This window comes from Oryctolagus cuniculus, chromosome 18, assembly GCF_964237555.1.
Source record: "Oryctolagus cuniculus chromosome 18, mOryCun1.1, whole genome shotgun sequence".
Taxonomy (NCBI): domain Eukaryota; kingdom Metazoa; phylum Chordata; class Mammalia; order Lagomorpha; family Leporidae; genus Oryctolagus; species Oryctolagus cuniculus.
The window spans coordinates 66,433,392-66,453,226 of NC_091449.1; the positions used below are offsets into that span (position 1 = coordinate 66,433,392).

Sequence of the window (19,835 nt, forward strand, 5' to 3'; positions counted from 1 at the left end):
TGCCCTTTCACCCCCATGGAAGCAGCGTGGGGTGACGTCTGTACCTTCCCTGTGCCGCAGGGGAGAAAACCAAGGTGTGGGGCGGCAGAGCGATTGCTCCCCTCACACAGCCTGGGGAGGGCAGAGCTGGCCTGCGGATCAGGGCCTGGTCCTCTCGGCTCTGCACACCGGGACAGGTACTCAGGAGGGTGCTGGTGTCCGGGCAGCTCCGCCTCTCACCTTCTGCTTCCTCCCGGCCTCCGTCTATAGTTTGTGTTCCACTCTCCAAGGCCAGGTGATCCCCGACCTGATCTATACACCGAGACACCCCCCGAGCCCCCAGCCCGTGTCCCGGCGGAGGGCGGCCTGCGCTCGGCACCTTGTGCTGCTGTGGTCTTCCTGGCGTCCTCTGTCTCTTCTCACGCGTTCTCCGTTCCCCGGACGGAGGCACCGGGGACCTGGAAGGTGCTGGCCTGCGTCCTGGCCTTCTGCCAGCTGGTTGCCGGTTCCACGGAGAACCCCTCCCGAGGCTTCCGTCTCCTGAGCTGTGCCCTGACCCAATCGCCCTCCTTCTGCTACTTGAACAGCCTTCGTCACTCTTTGTTCTGTTTCTTAAAAAGTTCTTTTAACAGCTTGTAAAGGTATTAGACACAAAGTAATGTTTATATATAATTTTACATATAAAACGCACCTGTTTCAAATGTTTAATTTAGTGATCTTTAGTAACTATGCTGAGCTGCTGTGACCATCAGCAGGATCTAATTTTAGAGTGTTTGTCTCACCCCGAAAACAGATTCTGTCCCCATTAGCGGCCGCTCTGTTCCCCTTCACCCACAGCCTCTGACAGCCACTCATCCGCCTTCTGTCTGTGGAGCTGCCGCTTCTGGACGTGTGATATAAATGGCGTCATGCAACATGTGATATAAATGGCATCATCAACATGTGGTCCTTTGTGACTTCGTTTTTAGTTCAGCCCTCTTGTCGCACGTGGCAGGACTTCGTTCCTTTTTATAGCGGGGGTTTTCAGTGATGCCTGAGAGTGCGGGGCCTCCGGCATGTCTGTCTCTCTCGCTGCACCTGCCCCTTGCCTTTGGCTGTGGGGGCGCGTGAGGGACAGCGCTGCTGAATATCCCGGTGCGCCCAGCTACAGACCTTGTGTCAGTTACGCAAGCGTTTCCATGGACGTCCTCCGTCTGTGCCGGCACCCGGCCCAGGGCAGCAGCGCTCACGCGTCACACACACACACTTGGCGGCTCCCGTGGACAACGGCCTCTGCACGCGGAAAGTGAGGCAAGGCGGCCTGCGCGGAGGTCCACGCTGCACATGAGCAAAGCCTGCTTCCGTTGGCCGGGGCTTTCCGGGCATTCTCCTGCCTGCAGAGTCGGAGAGGAACGGGCAGGGCTCAGGCACTCAGCTGGCGGCAAAGGCTGAGCGAGGTGGTGAACTGGAGAAGGGGCGAGAGAGGGGCCGTTGGCTGGCCCTCCCGACTCCCTGCAGCGCGGGTGGTGCAGGCCGCATCGTGGTGACAGCTTTCCTGAGCAGGTGCTCTCCGAGGCAGCGTCCTGGCCTCCGAGTCCCAGCCAAGCGTGACTCACAGCGATGACTCACCGTGGCAAGGATGACCGAGGAGCCAGGGGAAAATGAGAGTCTAGAAACAGTGAGAACAAAAGTGCCAAATGGAAAATGCCAGACGGAAGGAGCTTACAGGGCCGCTGTCAGGCTGACGCCCTTGAGTGTGGAGTGAATCTAGGGAGCGGGGTTTCAGACCTGGACCCAGGAAAGGGTTAACACCAGGTGTCAAGGGTGACGTGAGAGGGGGCTGGCGTGGGGGCACGGTGGTTAAGCTGCCACTGTCAGTGCCACCACATCCCATATCAGAGCGCTGGGCCGAGTCCCGGCTGCTCCGCTTCTGATGCAGCTCCCTGCTAATGTGACTGGGAAGGCAGCAGAAGATGGCTCAGTGCTTGGACTGCTGTCACCCACGTGGGAGACCCGGAGTGAGCTCCTGGCTCCTGGCTTCAGTCTGGCCCAGAGCCAGTTGCTACAGCCAGTCTTTCCCTCTCTGCCCTTCCCTCCCACGGTCTCTCCCTCTCTCTGTGATGTTCCGCCTTTCAAATAATCAATCTTTTTTCTTAGAAAAAAGAATGAAGTGAAAATTAAATGAGATCAAAGCATTATTGAGTCTAACTGCCTCCCAAGTTTTTACAAATGTGGTTGGTGGGGGAAGAGGAGGACAGGAAGCGACAGAAAACGAGTTAGCAAAGTAAAACTAGTCCAGAACTACCCAGAACCCTAGAACCTGGCACTCTGCTGGACTTCGCTGTGGAGCGAGACCCCTCCTAGAATCCCAGGGCCCCACTGAGACAGCGAGAGGACCTCGTCTGTGGTTCTTACGCAGAAGGGAGATCTTCTCCCTAATCAAACATTTGCTTACCGACTGCCGGCGTGCCTTTGGCTAGAGATTTACTACATCCGTCCTTGGGGAGGTGGGGGGAGAGAAGGAACATGAAAAGAAACGGCTCGTTCGGAGTCCGGCTTCTCATTGTATGGCTGCGGAGCGTCCAGGCCGCTGCAGGGCCAGTGCGGTTTTCAGCCGTGCTCACACGCGCTTCTCTGTGCAGGTCAGCAGGGGAAAGCCGACTCCGGGGCCGAGCCTTTAGGGGACAGCAACGCTAGTGACGCGCACGCTTCCCGAATCAGTGTCGTCTCACAGACAGCCTTATCGTAAGTTCAGTGATTCTAGTGAATCTCTAAGATAATGTAATTTTGTTTGATTTGATAAGGCATACAACAGCTATCCCCTATTTTAATGTCAGTTTTCCAATAAAGTTTTGATTGTGGGCCAAAAACAAACGAGCAAACAAATCGAAGTTCTACGCTGTGGGCCAAAGCTGCACCTCTGGCTTCACCCTTGCTGTCCCAGGGACCCCTGCCTGCCAGGTGAGCTCGCAGCCACAGGCCAGGAGGGGCCCACGCCGCTGGTGCCCCCACCCAGTGGCCTGCTTCTGTCTGTCCCTGCTGGTGTGCCGGTCAGTAGACCGTGCTGTGACCAGAGTGTAGCATCTCTCCAGGATCAAAGCCATACTGTGAGATTGCCTGAATTCAACCCCCAGGGTTCCCACTGCACTCCCTGGGCCCCAGGCCTCACAGCCTTCCAGCCCCCGCTCCTTCCTGCCCTGAGCTTCAGCCGCTGGGCCCTATCACACAGTGAGTGGGTCGGATTCGTGCCCAGCAGAGCACTGAATTCGCCACACCCATAGGCTGGGTCCTGGGAGCCGTTGGCCTCCAGATTGTAGGGTGAGTTTCCTTTCCTGCCTCCTCGGGCTGCAGGGCCTCTCTGCCTGCAGCCGGCTTCTCTGGCCAGCACTGTGTTGAGAAATAAGGCAAGCCCGTGTGCACTTTAAAGTTTCTAACAAGTGAAGGAAATAGGCAGAGTTAATTTTGCTGATGGGTTTATTTAACCCACTGTATCCTCCACATAATCATTATAAAAATTGTTGTCATTTTGCGTCCTCTTTTTGTAGGAAGTGTGAATTCCGGTGTGATCAGCACATCTCAGGTTGAACAGTCCATTTTCTATGGGCTCAAAAGCCACATGTGGCCAGCAGCTACCTTACTGGACAGCACAGGGCTAATCCGTTGTCTGCTTTAACTTTGTTCGTAGCATTTGTGATGGGCTGTAATGGTCTCTGCCTTCACTCCCTTGCTCCCTAACTAGAATGTAAGCTCCCCGAGGGCCGGGCTTCTGTCTGGCACGGTCCCCTGGAACCACGCCTGGCACTCTGTGGCACACTGTGGGTGCTTGATGGCATTTACTGAATGACTGAAGGAGCGTTTGGCCAAGCTGCTCCCGGAGTGCCAGAGGAGCCGGTGCCGTTGGAACCTGCTTTAACCAGAGCAGTTGAAGGCACAGGTTCCTGTTTGTTCTCATTCCTGTCTCACCAAACGCCCCTTTGCGATTGCTCTCTACTGGGTTTGGTTCTCTGAGTGGCAGTGACACGCAAGAGAGGAGTGTCCACCAGGAGACAATTCCAAAGCTTGAGAGTCTTTGGAGATGTTGTTGCTTGGAGTTAGTGTAGATCAGGACTCCTTTCTTATTTTATTTATTTTTATTTTAAAAATGTTTATTTATTAGTCAGAGTTACAGAAAAGGAGAGCCAGAGCCAGAGAGAGAGAGAGAGGGAAAGAGAGAGAGAGAGAGAGGGAAAGAGAGGGGGGGGGAAGAGAGAGAGAGAGACAGGGAGAGGGAGGGGGAGGGAGGGGAGAGAGAGAGAGAGAGGGAGAGAGAGGGAGAGAGAGAGAGAGAGAGATATCTTCCATCTGCTGGTTCATTCCCCAAATGGTCACAATGGCCAGGGCTAGGCCAGGCTGAAGCCAGGATCCAGGAGCTTCTTCCGGGTCTTCCATGTGGGTGCAGGGACCCAAGTACTTGGGCCATCTTCTGCAGCTTTCCCAGGCGCATTAGCAGGAGCTGGATTAGAAGTAGAGCAGCCGGGACTCGAACCGATGCCTATTTGGGATGCCAGCATTGTAGGCAATGGCTTAACCTATGTCACAGTGCGGGCCCCAGGAATCCTTTGTTAAAACATTATTTCTTTTGGTTTCATTTGACGGGTGGAGAGACAGAGACTGGCAGAGGTCTTCCACCCACTGGTTCACTCCCCCACTGCACACAGTAGCCAAAGCTGGCAGGTCAAAGCCAGGAGCTGGGAACTCCCTCTGGGTCTTACTCGTGGGTGGCAGGGACCCAAGTACTTAGGCCGTCACCTGCTGCTTCCCGTGCCATTAGCAGGAAGCGGATCTGAAGTGGAGTAGCTGGGACTACAACCAGGCCCTCCGGTACGGGATGTGGGCGTCCTACGTGGCAGCTTCACCCCTGTGCCAAGTGCTCTTCTCTGTAGCAGGAATCTTCAGCTGGGGACGTCTGTGGTCGGCACACCCAGGGGGTGCTCCCGGCATCTAGCGGGCGAGGCCAGGGATGCCCCTGTGTGTCCCGCAGCACCCGGTGCAGAGAGAGATGGCCCCGATCTCAGCGGTGATGCTGTGCAGGAACCCCGCGGCCAGCCCGTGCGCCTGCATTGCCGCCACCTCAGAGCTGCGCTGGTAGCATCGGGGAGGTCATCCGTGTGTGGACACTTGGCGTCCCTGCAGGCCTCCTCGCATTGCCTTCCCCCCTTCAGGGTACGCCTGCCCCAACCTAGCATGTCCTCTCCTTAAAGGACAGTCCTGATGGGAGCTGCCTGCAGCTGACGCGTTTGAGATGACAGGAGTGGGCCCCACGTTTAGACCGCAAATTAGAATCCTGCAGAGAAGCCCAGGCCTTGAGGAGCGCGGTCGATACGCTCCAGGCAGCCCTGAAAGCTTCGCGGTCCCTCCGCAGCCAGCAGCCGCGGAAGCCTCTCTGCCCTCACGTCGCAGGAAGCATCTGCCCACCTCTTGGTAGCTGAGAACTCCCCCGCGGGCCAGGGCAGGGCCAGCGGGCAGGAGCGCGAGTGCTCTAGTTCTTGGTGTGCGTGGAGGCCCCCAGGTAAGAGTTTGGGTCCCATTTTACTATGCAGAGGAAAGACGATAGATTTCCATTTTAAGCTTCTGGGGAGTTTAAACTGAAATTGTTCTAGGCTAAACAGTGTTTTTATTTTTATTTTTTATGTAGGCAGATGCAGGGAGTGAGAGTGAGCTCCCGACTGTGTTTCCCAAATCCCCACCACTTCTGGGGCTGGACCAGGCTGAGGCTGGGAGCCGGGAGCTCAGTCCAGGTCTGCCACGTGAGTGGCAGGAACACAGTTACTGCTCTGACACCACCACCTCTCACTCTGTGGGCATCTTGGACAGCCTCTTAACTGCTAGGCCACATGCCAGTCCCAAGGGGACATTTTGTGCCCCTCCAGCTAGGGCTGAGCACGTCTGAATTAGCTGTGTGGGGATGTCCAGCGCCTGAGACCTGCCGCTCTGTGTCAGCTGTCCTCGGTCCAAAATACCTTCCTTTGTCTGACGGGCAGGCTCAGGCTCCCGCCAGATTTGGCCCCAAAAATGCGATGTTTTAAAATCTCCCCAGGCAGAACTGAGGTCCTCTGCGTGTGCATCACCGCTCGCGTCTGTCTGTGGAATTCCAGTGCTTGCCACCTCGCTGCGGTCATGTCTGTGTCTCCGTTGAAATCGTGCTTGGGAACGGAGGGAGGGCCGTATCCTCTGCAGCCCAGGACACAGCACAGTGCTGGTGTGCTGTGGGGCTCGGTCGGTGGTTGTCAGGTGAGTCACCTGAACGCAGCAGATAGCACCCTTATCTGTCCCTGTGGGGAAGGGTCGCCCGGCTGGTGGAGTCCCAGGGCTGTGCTGAGCGCACAGGGCGAGCGCGGCCCGCATGCCCCTGGTTCTGGGTTTTGCCAGTCGGGGACATGGTGGGTGGGCACTGGGGTTTCCAGACGCAGCTCTGTGTGAACTGCTGTGTGACTTTGTGCCGTGACCCCGCTGTCTCCCGCCGGGGGGTCTGTGTCCCACGTGGTACCTGCACTCACGAGTCTGTGCCTCCCCCCGCCCCCGCCCCCACCGTGCTTCCCCCTCTGCATCCCTTTCTTATTCCGGCTGCCGACCCTCTGCCCGTTTTCGGAAGTCTCAGCTAACCCTTCCATCTTGGATTTTTTGGTCAAAGTCTAGAGTCAGTGGGTAACTGTTTTGGTCCCACTGCTGTGCAAGCGTCGTTTATTTATTCTCCTCTCATTATTGTGAAATCTTTTTATTTCTGTCTGTGGGCGCAGGGTAATTTCTAGCAACTTCTAGTAACCCAGCAGTTGCGGGGGAGGAGCGCGAAGCCCACCTCGTCTGCCAGTCTCTGCCGAGGTGGGAGCTGGGAAACTTTGAGTGCTTGGGGTGAAATATCAAGTTTCGGAGCCAAGTAATGCCCACGTCTTTTCCCAGAGACACTGGCATAGGGAGTGTTGGTTCACACCCGTCGCCTGCAGCTGTTTGAGGGTTCTGATCCACACTCCTTCATTAGCAAGCAGGGTGGGGCTCCTCGTCCAAACCCCAGTTCAGCAAGGCGGCAGTAGACTGCTTGGTTTGTCTGGACTGCTGTCCAGCTGTATGGCCTGGGACGACTTTTCCAAGCCTGAAATTTCTTCATCCGCAGGATGGAGATGATAATAGACTTAGATGTTACTGGAGAATTAAATCAGGTTATTAGTGTAAAGTGTTAGCTTAGTGCCAGGTGTGTAGTGAGCACACAATGAGCTTTAGTTGTAATTATTATTTAATTACTGAGAAGTGCTAAATGCTTGTAATACTTAGCGTTACAGCCACTCTCAGCCTGGCTTTCTCACACCATTGCCATAAGTCAGGCAGTGGCAGGATGCAGTGGGCTGCGGCTTTCACGGGGCGTGAGGGACCAGGGTCCGAGCAGCTCAGAGGTGGGAGCAGTGACTTTCGGAGATTTCTGGGAGTGCCATCCTTTTGTCAAATGCGAGTTTGCAAAGAGAAAAATTTTAGAGAAGTGTGCTTGTTTCAAACTTCTGTACTGGGTGGCATAAAAATCTTTAGAACGTGTGATGAAGAAGACCTCTTATTTCACATCTCAGACCAGGTGCAGTGTCCCGGATGCTGTCACTAGGTCTGGCAGCGAGGCGTGTGCTCTCTGTACACACACAAGGTCGCTTCTTAAAGCTCCTGGGAAATGGGGTTAGAAATTATTTCTGTAACAAAATTTTTGAAATCCATGCTTATTTTTCATAATACACACTTTCCATGAAATTCCTGAGGATCCTTCCCGGTATCTCTTTGTTTCCCCGTCTGTCTCCGTCCGTCTGTCTGTATCTGCTGTCTCCCCGTCTGTCTCTGTCCGTCTGTCTGTATCTGCTGTCTCCTCATCTGTCTCTGTCTGTCTGGCTGTATCTGCTGTCTCCCTATCTCTCTGTCCGTCTGTCTGTCTGTATCTGCTGTCTCCCCGTCTGTCTCCGTCCGTGTGTCTGTCTGTACCTGCTGTCTCCCCGTCTGTCTCCGTCTGTCTGTCTGTATCTGCTGTCTCCCCGTCTGTCTCCGCCCGTCTGTCCCCCTCCTCTGTCTCTTCCCCTTGCTCTTCAGCTCTGTCCCTTCCTCTCTGTTTCTCTGACACTGTCTCTGTGTGTCTCTGTCTCTCCCTCTCTTGCTCTCTCTCTCCCTCTCTCTTTCTGGCTCCCTCTTGGTCTTTCTCTCGTATTCTCTCCCCTACTCTTTCCTGTTGCTCTCCCTCTCTCTGTCTCACCAGTCACTGGAATGACCAGGAGGCAGAGTCTGGTCGGAAGCACACGCGAGGCGATGCCTTTCCCCACGTCGAGTTCCGGAGGATTCTGAGCCCATATGTTGTGTTTCCTCTCTCACGTGAAGGCTGCAGTGTGGGGATAGGAAGACACACGTTACTCAGCAGAGGAGGTGGCGGGGGGAACCGGGGTAAAACCACTCCAGGAAGAACACAGCAAGCAAGGCCCAGAGGCGTGGAGGCCTGGTGGTCAGGAGGCCCACCCAGGAGCAGGACCGCTCACCCCTTGGCTTTCCTGAGCCGGGGCATGCCACTGGGCCACGGTGCTGGGACGCTGGCTCTTGGCTGGGTGATCTACAGCGGTTTCTGTCAGGCTGTGGGGAAGCAGGTGGCGTGTGACCCCTTTGTTCTCCACAGGCAACTGGCCTGCAAAGGCCCGGCCTGGCTGTGCCGGGCTGGCTGGGCCACTCTCTCTGGTGGCTTGGCCCTGCCCTGTGCAGTGGGGGTGACATGTCATTGACCCAAACGCTTTGACGGGAGGGAGCTCTGCGCATCCCTGTTTCCTGGGAGCCTCGATGGTGGGAAAGAAGGGTGCCCTTCCCGTCCCCCTGCTTGTCACCTCAGGGAGTTCCCTGCGGTGCGGGCCCTGAACACTCTCCGGCGTGGCCGTTGGGTCGGAAGCGTTGGTTCCCCAGGGAGGGAGGATAAGCCTGTGCGTGTGTGGAAAGGCTGGGTGTCTGTCTCTTGGGCCATCCAGGGCTGGTCTCAGCGTTCAGCAGGTGACTCAGAAACCGGGCCCCTCCTCGTGCGCCCTCTGTCACGGTGTTGAGCGAGACCCCTGCCGTCCCAGCAGCTCTGGGCACAGAGCTTGTTTTGCCGCCAGGCACGCGTGCTCCTCATCCAACAAGAAGGCATCGCGTCCTCATCATGGTTGCAGCAACTGGGGCATTCCACGGCAAGAAAGACGAGGTGACGGCCGCTGGGGCTGCCACATCTGGCCAGCCTCCAAGCCGCTCAGGGTGTGTCACCGTGGCAGTGTGCTTGCTGTTCTTGGGGAAACAGTCATATCTGTCACCTAAGCAGAGGTGTGATGACTTTAAGAACGGAGTTCCTGGAATTAGGGTCCACCCAGCTCATCATCGGCCTCCACTCAGGTGACCGAGTCGTGCCCTGTACTCCTGGCCGTGCAGGCTGTGTGGTGGCCTCTGCCTCCTCGGTCAGCAGGCCCTCCGGGAGGCTGTGGGGCTCCTCTGACGCACCTGACTGCATCCACAAATCTGGCTGGGGCTCTCTGCGCTGCCTTAGTCCACGGCCACGCTCCCAGTGGGCGAGGCAGGTGGTGGCCATGGATCTCACACATCCTGAAGTGCCAGCCGCTCAGAAGGGGGTCAGGAAGGGCACGCCGGCAGGCAGTGGGTTGTCGGGTCTCAGCCCCCCGGAAACGAGCCGAGGTGTTGCCGTGACACCAGTGCCCTCTGCTTTGCTGCCCCCCCCCCCCCCCCGTGGCCCTCCGGGAACCTGGCACGCGTCGTTCTGTGAGCTGGTCTCTCACGAGTCTCTCTCTCCACACGTCTTTCTGTGCTGTGCAGCTGCACCATTTACACCCGCTCATTTCCTCGGCAGTTTCCTGTCCTGCTGGCTTTAAAAAAACACTTGATTCAGGCTGCTCTGGCTGTGAGCGCTCCCTCCGTGAAGACGAAGGCTCTGGGATCCTCGTTCCCTCCTTTCCCGCGGGATGGGAGGTCAGCCTGGAGGGTCCTGCTCTGTTCACCCATGGGGTCCTTGGTTGTATCCCGTCCACCCTGTGCCCTTTCCCCGGAGCCGCCGCTGCTGAGTCCGTGAGAGCAGCCTGCCCGTCAGCAGGTGATGGCGGAGACCGAGTGACTGCTCTGTCACCTCTCCGCTCGGACAGGCTCAGGGCTGCTTGTCAGGGAGGGGTGGAGCCCAGAGTGCTTCAGAGACAGGTGGACCCAGTGTTCAGTCCCGGCTGCACGCAGGGCCAGGTGCTGGGTGGAGTCGGGGGCTTCCAGGGCTGCTCCTCCTAAGAAAGGGCCCACCGTGTTCGCAGACCCTACTGTGCGCTGGGCGCTCAGCTGCCTACAACCAGATTGACGTTTGCGGGGGTACATGTTAAACTGTGGATAGGTTCCGTAAGACACTATTTCCCTTACCCCAAAGCAGCCGTGGACATCGTTTGCAGCCCCTCCCTGGCCCGCTGTCGGGTGGAATTGCGCCACAGGCTGGTGTTCCGAGGTTCGTCCAGGCTGCGCTCTCAGAGGCGTCGCTGAGCGGTCGCTGGTAGTCCGGATCCCGGCTCAGCTGCCGGAGGACATGTGGCTTGTTCGCAGTTTCTGGTGATTGTGAAAGATTTGCTGTAAATCTTGTGTAGAGATGCTGTGTGGACTTGAGTTTTCGTTTCTCTTGGATGCAGACATACTGAGTTGTGTGGTGAGCATCATTGTTAAAATCTGCTGACATATCCCAGAATCCCACACTTGTGCCCCTCAAATGTGGGTTGCCCGTAGAGAGCTCCTTCCAGAGGCCCAGTGTGGAGGGGGGGAGGTCAAGGGGAGAAGCCCGACAGACGCGCCCGGGCAGGCTCTCAGTCGACATACCCCGTGAAGGTGACGTGCGGACGTGCGCCCTGGGTGTGTCTGATGGGGGTGACTGCCCCTCGCCACGCGCCGCTTCCCCGCCCCCACAGCTTTGTTGTGTTTTCGTTTTCATTCGGTTACGTATGTCTTCCAATTTTCCTCGAGACGTATTTGACCAGTGGATTATGGAGAAGTGTTTTGTTTAGTTTCTGGGCACTTAGAGATTTCCCTGTTATGTTTCTGCTACTGATTTCTCGTCCGATTCATCATGATCAGAGAACATACTTTGTATGATTTCTGTTGCTTTACGTTTGCTAAGGTTCGTTTACAGCCTGGGCTATGGTGTCCCTTGGTCAGTTCCGTGTGTACCTGAAGAGGTGTTTGCTGTGTGGAGGGTGGATGGTGTGTCCTGTAAGCTCAGTTAGACAGACTGATCGATGGTGTCTGTCAAATCCTCTGCTATTCTTGATGATGTTCTGCTTCCTGGTTCTCTCGATTACTAGGAAATGAGTTTTAAACTCTCCAACTATTTTTGGACTTGTCTCTTTTCCTGTGAGTTTTGTCAGTTTTTGCTCTGTGTGTTTTGAAACTTTTTTTTTAGGTCCATGCATATTTAGGATTGTTGTATCTTCTTAATGAATTGACACTTTGATCATTATGTAATGTTACCCACTTTTTAAAAAGACTTATTTATGTTGGCAGCATTGTGTCATAGTGAGTTAAGCCACCGCCTGCAATGCCAACATCCCATATGGACAACCGTTCTAGTCCCAGCTGCCCCCCTTCCAGTCCAGCTCCCTGCTGATGCACATGGGAAATCAGTGGAAGATGGACAGTCTTTGGAGCCCTGTATCCATGTGGAGGACCTGGCTGGAGCTTCTGGCTCCTGGCTTCAGCCTGACCCAGCCCCTTTATTGTGGTCATGTGGGGAGTAGAGCCGAGGGCGGGGATCTCGCTATCTTTCGGGATCTCCCTCTCTCTGTAACTCTGCCTTTCAAGTAAATAAAATACATCTTTGACAGAAAGCAATAGAATGTTATCATCCTTTAAAAAAGACATTTCTTTATTTGAAAGAGTTACAGAGAGAGAGGGAAAGACAGAGAGAGAAAGATCTTTCATCCACTGGTTTTAGATGGCCACAATGGCCAAGGGTGAGCCAGGCCGAAGTCAGGAGCCAAGAGCCTCGTCTGGGTCTCCCAGTGCCGGCATCCCACGTGAGCACCAGCTCGAGTTCTTGACACGCTGCTGCTGCCCCAGCTCCCTGATAATGCGCCAGCGGAAAGCAGCAGCAGATGGCCCACGTGCTTGGGCCCCTGCAGCCGTGTGGGAGACCTGGTGGGATTCCAGGATCCTGACTTCAGCTGGCCCAGTCCCGCCTGTTGCCTCCATGGGGGGAGTAAACCAGTGGACGTAAGATCTCTCTCCTCTCTCTCTCTCTCTCTCTCTCTCTCTCTCATTCTCTTTGTGTGTGTGTCCAACTCTGACTTTCAAATAAATAAATAAATCTTTTTAAAAAATTCTCTTGAAAATACCTTAATTTTGTCTTCACTCCTAGAGGTTGTTTTTGTGTTGTGCTTTGTTTTTGCCGGACGCTGAATTCCGGGCTGACAGTTCTTCTCTTTCAGTGCTTTAAAAAAGTCTCCCTTCCTTCCAGCTCCTGTGGGTTTTGCTGGGAACACCCTAGGCGTCAGAATCCTTCTTCCCTGATAAGTCAGGCATCGCTTTGCCCAGCTGTTCTCACGATTGTTCTTTGTCTTTAGTTTTCAGTAGTTCCATTGTGATGTGTGTAGGTCTGGATTCCTCTGGGGTTATCCTGTTCGGGGGTCATTGAACTTCATGAATCTGCGGGCTTCTGTCTCTGCCAGATTCCAGCCACGAGCACTTTAAGTGAATATATTTGTTTTCTTACTGCCCTCTCTCTATGTTTGGGATTCTGCGATACGTGTGTTCGGTGCTTTAGAGTCGGTCCACAGGCCCCGGGGGCTCTGTTCGTTTCTTTGCATCTTTTTTCCTTTGTTTTTCAGATCAGATCATTTCGCTGGTCTCTCTTCATGTTCACTGAGTCTCCGTAATCTGCATTCTCCTGGGGGCCTATCCAGTGTGATTTTAAATTCAGTTACTGTGAGTTCTGAAATTTCCATTTGATTCTCCTTTGCATCTTCTGTTTGCTTCTGAAGGCTTTTTATTTATTTTAAAGTTTTTAAAAAATTTACTTATTTAAGATTTAGAGAAAGAGACAGCAGACAGACAGATGGCCAAAGACAGCTGCCACCCATCCTCTCTTTCACCGACCCAACATTCGTAATGACAAGAACTGGGTTGGGGCAAAGCCAGGTCTCCGTGTGGCAGGCAGGACCCCGATAACTTGAGCCATCACCGTTGCCTCCGAGGGGGCGCGTTAGCAGGAAGCTACAGTCAGGAGCGCGAACAGGCGTCAGGCCCAGGGGCTCCAGCATGGAAACGGCCATCCTAGCTGCTAGGCTAACCGTGCGCCTCCCCGAGGCTTCGTGCCTTACCCTCGTGGCAGGAGTGCTCCCTTACTTCTGGGACTGCTTCTTCTTCCTCTTCCTCTTTCTCTTCTTCCTCTTCTTCTTCTTCTTCTTCATTTTTTTTTTTTTAAGTAAATGCTGCCTTGAAGTTTGGCCAGCTAATTCCAACAGCTGTGCATCTCAGGTAGTCTGTTATCTTCGTGTGGCTTGAGGAGTTCCTGGTGCTTTGTAGGTGTGTCCTTTTGGGTTGATCCTGAGCATTTTCGGTATTACTTCGCGAGACTCTGGGTCTTGCCTAAATCGCATGAAGAACGTTGGCATCTTTGATTTACCGGGCGCTTGACCAATGTGGCTCAGGTTCCGGGTTCCTCCCAGCCTTCTCTGGGTTTCAGTGTCACTGTGTTTCAAGGTTTTGCCTGGCTGTTCAGGTCTGTGCTGGTCTGGGGCCTGGGCGGGGCTCTGTCCTGACCGCCAGTACTCAGAATCCATGCTCTGAGGTTTCTGTCCACTCTCATTCAGCCCAGGGCTGAGCCCAGGGCTCGCAGCCACTTCAGAGGGCTGTCTTCCTGCGCTCCGTGGTCTCTGCCGTCCTCCCTGTACGTTCTAGTTCCCTGGGCCTCCCCTCGCTGACCCTGCAGTCAGAAGGCAGGCGTTTTACTTCCCACACCTGCCCCGCTGTGCCCAGGACCGAGCTGTGGCTGAGCTCCTGTGGCCAGCGAGAGGTCGGAGAGCAGAGACCGGCCAGGTTCCCCTCTGTAGAGCACAGCCCAGAGTTGGAAGACAGTTCTCTCCCGCGGAGAGAGGGGCGCCTGCTCCCTCCCATGGAGAGATGGGTGCCTGTTCCCTCCGGCAGAGAGATGGGCGCCTGTTCCCTCCCGCGGAGAGATGGGCACCTGTTCCCTCCGGCAGAGAGATGGGCGCCTGTTCCCTCCCATGGAGAGATGGGCGCCTGCTCCCTCCTGCAGAGAGATGGGTGCCTGTTCCCTCCTGCAGGGAGATGGGCGCCTGTTCCCTCCTGCAGAGAGATGGGTGCCTGTTCCCTCCTGTGGAGAGATGGGCGCCTGTTCCCTCCCGTGGAGAGATGGGCGCCTGTTCCCTCCCGCGGAGAGATGGGCGCCTGTTCCCTCCTATGGAGAGATGGGCGCCTGTTCCCTCCTATGGAGAGATGGGCGCCTGTTCCCTCCTATGGAGAGAGGGGCGCCTGTTCCCTCCCGCGGAGAGATGGGCGCCTGTTCCCTCCTATGGAGAGAGGGGCGCCTGTTCCCTCCCGCGGAGAGATGGGCGCCTGTTCCCTCCTATGGAGAGATGGGCGCCTGTTCCCTCCCGCGGAGAGATGGGCACCTGTTCCCTCCGGCAGAGAGATGGGCACCTGTTCCCTCCCGCGGAGAGAGGGGCACCTGTTCCCTCCCGCGGAGAGAGGGGCGCTTGCTCCTGGCACCATCACTTCCTTTGCTGCTTTGGAATTGCTTGGGTTCGAACCTCAGAGAGCAGAGACGAGAAAAAAAGGAAGCCCCGTCCCCGCCCCCGGCTGTTTGGTCCGCTGTCTGAGACCTGGGCATCTCATCCTGCTTCTCAAGCCGGGACGAGAGAGCTGCCCCCCGAGCCCCCGGCTGCACTGGTGCTGTGCCAGGTGGTGGGCTGCGCTCAGTCCAGCCTAGGGGCACGGAGTGGGGGAGAGATGGCGGACGCCCTCCACTCTGGTGCACTTCAAGTCCTAGTCCTCTGCCCTCTCTCACAGGCTGTGATTTGATTTCCAGAGGCCTCTGTGCGCCCTGTCCAGGTGTTTTCACCTCAGGTGGGGTCGGGGCTGGTGCAGGCCTGCTTGCTCCGTCGCACACAGAGCCACAGAGATTCCAGAAGAAGTGTGCTGTAGAGGCCTTAGGCAGAGTCATGAGAAGCTCGGGGTGTATCTGGTCCAGGGAAGTCACGGTCTGTATGGGCACAGAGAACAGAGGGTGAGTGATAAGGCAAGCGTTGGCATGAGCACCTGATACTCAGGGCACGTCAGGGCTGGGCAATGCTTCCTGGGGATGCCCTTGTCTGTTTTGTTTTGCTTTTTTTTTTTTCTTTCAAATTTATTTATTTGAAAGACAGAGTGACATAGAGCTTGAGTTCATTCCCCCAGTGGCGCCAGCAGCTGGGGCTGGGCCAGGCCAAAGCCAGGAGCCTAGACCTCGACCTGGGTCTCCCATGTGGGTGGCGGGTGCTTGCATTGTCACCTGCTGCTTCCTCAGGTGCATTGTCAGGAAGCTGGGTTGGAAGAGCATCCAGAACTCAAACTGGTGCTCCCGTATGGTTTAAGTATGCTCCCCAGCACGGCCGCCCTGTGTTTACATAGCATTCCTAATCTGAAATTCTGAAACCTCGGATTCTACTCCTGACCTCATGTGACAACACCAAAACGCAGTTACAGGCCGGCGCCGCGGCTCACTAGGCTAATCCTCCGCCTGCGGCGCTGCACACCAGGTTCTAGTCCCGGTCGGGGCGCTGGATTCTGTCCCGGTTGCCCCTCTTCCAGGCCAGCTCTCTGCTGTGGCCAGGGAGTGCAGTGGAGGATGGCCCAAGTGCTTGGGCCCTGCACCCCATGGGAGACCAGGAGAAGCACCTGGCTCCTGCCATCGGATCAGCGCTGTGCGCAGCCCACAGCGCGCCGGCCGTGGCGGCCATTGGAGGGGGAACCAACGGCAAAGGAAGACCTTTCTCTCTGTCTCTCTCTCTGTCCACTCTGCCTGTCAAAAAAAACAAAACGCAGTTACACTGAAAACATTATGTAAAATCACCTTCAGGCTGCGTGTATAAGGTGTGTATGTATATGAGCCCAAAGCAAGTTTCTTGTTTAGACTTGGACCCTGTCCCCAGGGTACCTCATTGTGTATATGCAAATATTCCAAAATCTGAAAAAATCTAGAATTTGTCACAAGCATTTCAGATAATGGATAGTGAATCTGTATTAGAAAAGGTGTAGATGGAGAAGTAAAGTATTTTTGGGAGTAAAGTGTCTTTATCTAGGATATCATGTGTTGCTGTCCAGGTCACTACTGGCGCGCGTAACGTCATGCCGCAGAGTCCTGTCTAGGCTCCATGAAGTAGTTAGATTTCTCTCTCTCTCTCTCTGTCTCCCTCTCCCTCCCTCCCTCTCTCTCTCTCTCTCTCTCTCTGTCTCCCTCTCCCTCCCTCCCTCCCTCCCTCGCTCTCTGTCTCTCTCTCTCTACCTCTCCCTCCCTCTCTCTCTCTCTCTCTCTCTCTCTCTGTCTCCCTCTCCCTCCCTCCCTCCCTCCCTCTCTCTCTCTGTCTCTGTCTCTCTCTGTCTCCCTCTCCCTACCTCCCTCCCTCGCTCTCTCTCTGTCTCTCTCTGTCTCCCCCTCCCTCCCTCCCTCCCTCCCTCGCTCTCTCTCTCTCTGTCTCTCTGTCTCCCTCTCCCTCCCTCCCTCCCTCCCTCTCAAAGCACAGTTTTAATTGCAGGTGCATTCTTGGTACCACTAACTCTCTGTACTGAATTCCCCTGTGTGCATGGTGGCGTGGATGATGGCAGAGACAATCCAAGAATAGTGGACAGTTTCTCCTGGGCATCTGCTGCTGATGTGGTCATCAGAGTTTCCACTGCTTTTGTTTTTTAAAAAGATTTTATTTATTTATTTGAAGAGTTACAGAGAGAGAGAAGATACAGAGACAGAATGACATTCCGCTCTCTGTTTCACTCCTCAGATGGCTGCAACAGCTAGAGCTGGGCCAAGCTGAAGCCAGAAGCCAGGCACTCCATCCGGGTCTCCCATGTGGGTGGCAGAGGCCCAAGTGCTTGGGCCATCTTCCTCTGCCTTCCCAGCCACTTTGCAGAGAGCTGGACTGAAAGCAGAACAGCCGGGGCTGGAAGTGGTGGCCTTGTGGGATGCTGGCATTGCAGATGGCAGCTTAACCGCACGGGCCACAACGCCGGCCCCTCCATTGCTTATTGGTTAATATATTGAGCATTCTTCAGATGCCTGCCATTGCTAACATTCAGAATCCATACAATAGTTATCTCCTTGGCACTGTAGTTCATTTGGTTCTCAAACCAGCAGTATAAGGGGCTAGATGGGGCCACATGCGTTGCTTTGTGCCATTCCACATAGAGAATAAATATTTCCATCTTGGTTTTTCATATTTCATTTCACATAAACAGTTTTCCACGATGCCATTGTCATTGTTAATGCCTAATATGTCAATAAAGTGCCGGAATTAGTATACCAACATTTACATAATTTTTTTTTGCTCTTTTAGGTTGTTTTCATTTTTCTTTTGTTCTTGTAACTACTGTTACATAGAGGCTCCCCCCAAAATCGGGCATATTTGGGTTACTGCTGTAGCATAGATTAAATAGACTTCTAAAATATTGTTAAACATATTTCAACAAGATTAGGAAGGATTTCAAAAGATCACAGATGTCCTGTAGAAAACACCAGCTTAATGACAATTTGCAGATTTCTCCATATTGAGGAGCAGGCTTTGAATTGGCCAAGGGATTTGGCTAGAGGGCGGCAGGCAGCGGGTGCAGGGAAATGCAGAAACATTAGCCAAGGCACAGTGTGCGAGGAGAGGGACCAGCCTGGCTAGAGCAGAGTTCTCTCTGGAAGAAACCAACAACCAAACGTTTCTGTGAAGCTGCTCTTGAACAGCGGCAGGGTCCCCCCGTGTCTGGCCACTGTTGATCCGTGTGGGCAGCTTTGGGCAGCTCCAGATTGCAGACGCCTGGAGCACCAGCCAGAGACGGCAGGTGTGCGGGGTGGGCGGTGACAGACGCTAGTGCCTTTTACACGGAGGGCTCCCTGAGGCCTGCCAGGGACCCCCGCATCCAGGAGGATCTGCCCGGTCTGTTCTCTCACAGATACACAGATGTCTCTGCAGAGGACTGTGCTGTGGCCTTCCTGGGGGCCTTCTCTGGCCAGCAGAGCCCAAGCCCAGCGAGAATGGACTTTCGTTCTTTTCCATCCTTGGTCTCCCTTGGGTTTTGGGAGAAGGTCCAAGGTCCAACTCTTTAGGGAACCTGTCCTGTTCCAGCTAGAGCGCTGTCTCCATGTCAGCGGTTGGGACAATATGCGCTTGTTTTGCCACGTTACCTAAAAGGTAGAGGACCAAGTCAGTCTCCATCCAGGTTGAGCCCGGCTGTCCCTGGACTGTCAGCCGGAGCCCTGTTAGGGAAGCACAGCTGCTCCCCGGGGAGGCCTCCTCACAGCGAACTCTGACGTTTGGTTAGAATGGAACCAACTCAGCCAGTTCCAAGTGAAAATCCACGGAAATACCTGTCTCCACATTCCACCTCATTGTCTTACACTGGAGGGCTTGGCAGTTGGTACAGGAATTACCTGTGGTGGTTAAACATTAGTAAAGTGTGATAAGTCAAACATCGGTAAAGCTGCTTGTGTGGGGTGACTTTTGGGTGGAGACTTGGGACAACGTTTGAAAAAACGAGAAAGTTAACCCCCTAGACTCTGGAGGAGCAGCAGGTCTATGACCACACGGCGCCTTTCCCCTCCGGCCCACCCAGGGCGGTCAGGACTCCTGGTCTTTCTGTTCTTGTGCAGCGGGGTGCAGCGGGGTTTGTCCTGGAACCTTTGGCGCGGTAGCTGAGTCGGAGGAGGCAGGAAACTAGACTGTGTGCTCTGGGAGAAAGGGACCTTGTCTCTCCTAATGCTGTATTCCCGGCACTTAGCACAGAGCCTGGCCCGTGAGAGTGCCTTAAAAATTCATGCAGCGAAGCCACAGTTCTGTGAGGTAGTCTTTGTGGAGAACTTAACCCCGGGCTGGGGACCAGCAGAGGGTACCTTATCTCTCTGTTCTGTGAACTATGAACATTTTAGATGTTTCCTTCTTCCTGGATGCTCCAACAGTTGTGGTTGAAAAAAAAAAAAAAAAGCATCAGGCTGTATAAAATGTTAGCAGGGAAATGCAAGAAACCCTGGAGGCCCAGTCCCCTCTGGAGCCACACAGGGCAACCCAGGTCCTCGGCGCGTGACGGGAGCCTCCCGGGTTGGAGACCTCCGTCTGTCTTGCCCACGTAAGTTTGCTGGACTCTCTGGCCGTACCTTGTGTTCCGTGGTTATTGGATTCCTAGCAGTCCTGGTGCAGGGTTGCTTTTGGTCCGTCTGGACGCTCTCCAGGTTCTCAGTAGCTCTGTTTTCTCCTTCCGTCTTTTAAAAAGCATTTGCAAGCGTCTGCTGAGGTGAAACGCCTTTGCAAGTGGACTGTATTTTCCAAAGCAGTGAATCCCAGTGGGGCGCTTTGAACTTGCGGACTGAGCTTGACGGGGAGTGTAGGTTCTTGGATGTGGTCACCTGCAGTATTGCTATGGTAAGGGTAGCTGGACATTCATTTTAATGGGTGACATTGAACAGAATGTTCTAGAAGTGTTCTGACCCCCGGAGGAGTTGAATGAAGTCATTACTCTTGTATTGGCTCAGATAACATCAGTGAGTATGAAGGTCAGGTTAGGATCTGCTGTTGTTATGAAGTACATTAACTTACATCAAGGGTCCCATCAGCTCATGAGCTGCCCATTAGTGTTTAGTTGGA

General features: G+C 54.7%; 1 protein-coding gene across 7 annotated transcripts in view; it reads left to right on the plus strand.

Moving 5' to 3' along the window:
- Positions 1–19,835, plus strand: part of KIAA0513 (KIAA0513 ortholog) — a 62,496-nt gene that overhangs the window by 6,562 nt on the left and 36,099 nt on the right. Inside the window, exon 2 of one of the 7 annotated variants that reach the window (XM_051847340.2) lies at positions 2,601–2,703. The exons of 4 other annotated variants lie outside the window; for them this stretch is intronic. Coding sequence is in view for 2 of the 3 variants with exons in the window: in XM_070061857.1 (XP_069917958.1) it covers positions 19,196–19,320 (125 nt within the window). In the remaining variant the exon portion in view is untranslated. Of the gene's footprint in view, positions 1–2,600; positions 2,704–19,175; positions 19,321–19,835 lie in introns of those variants that run through there. 2 more of the 7 variants (XM_070061857.1, XM_070061858.1) reach the window with 2 other exon arrangements.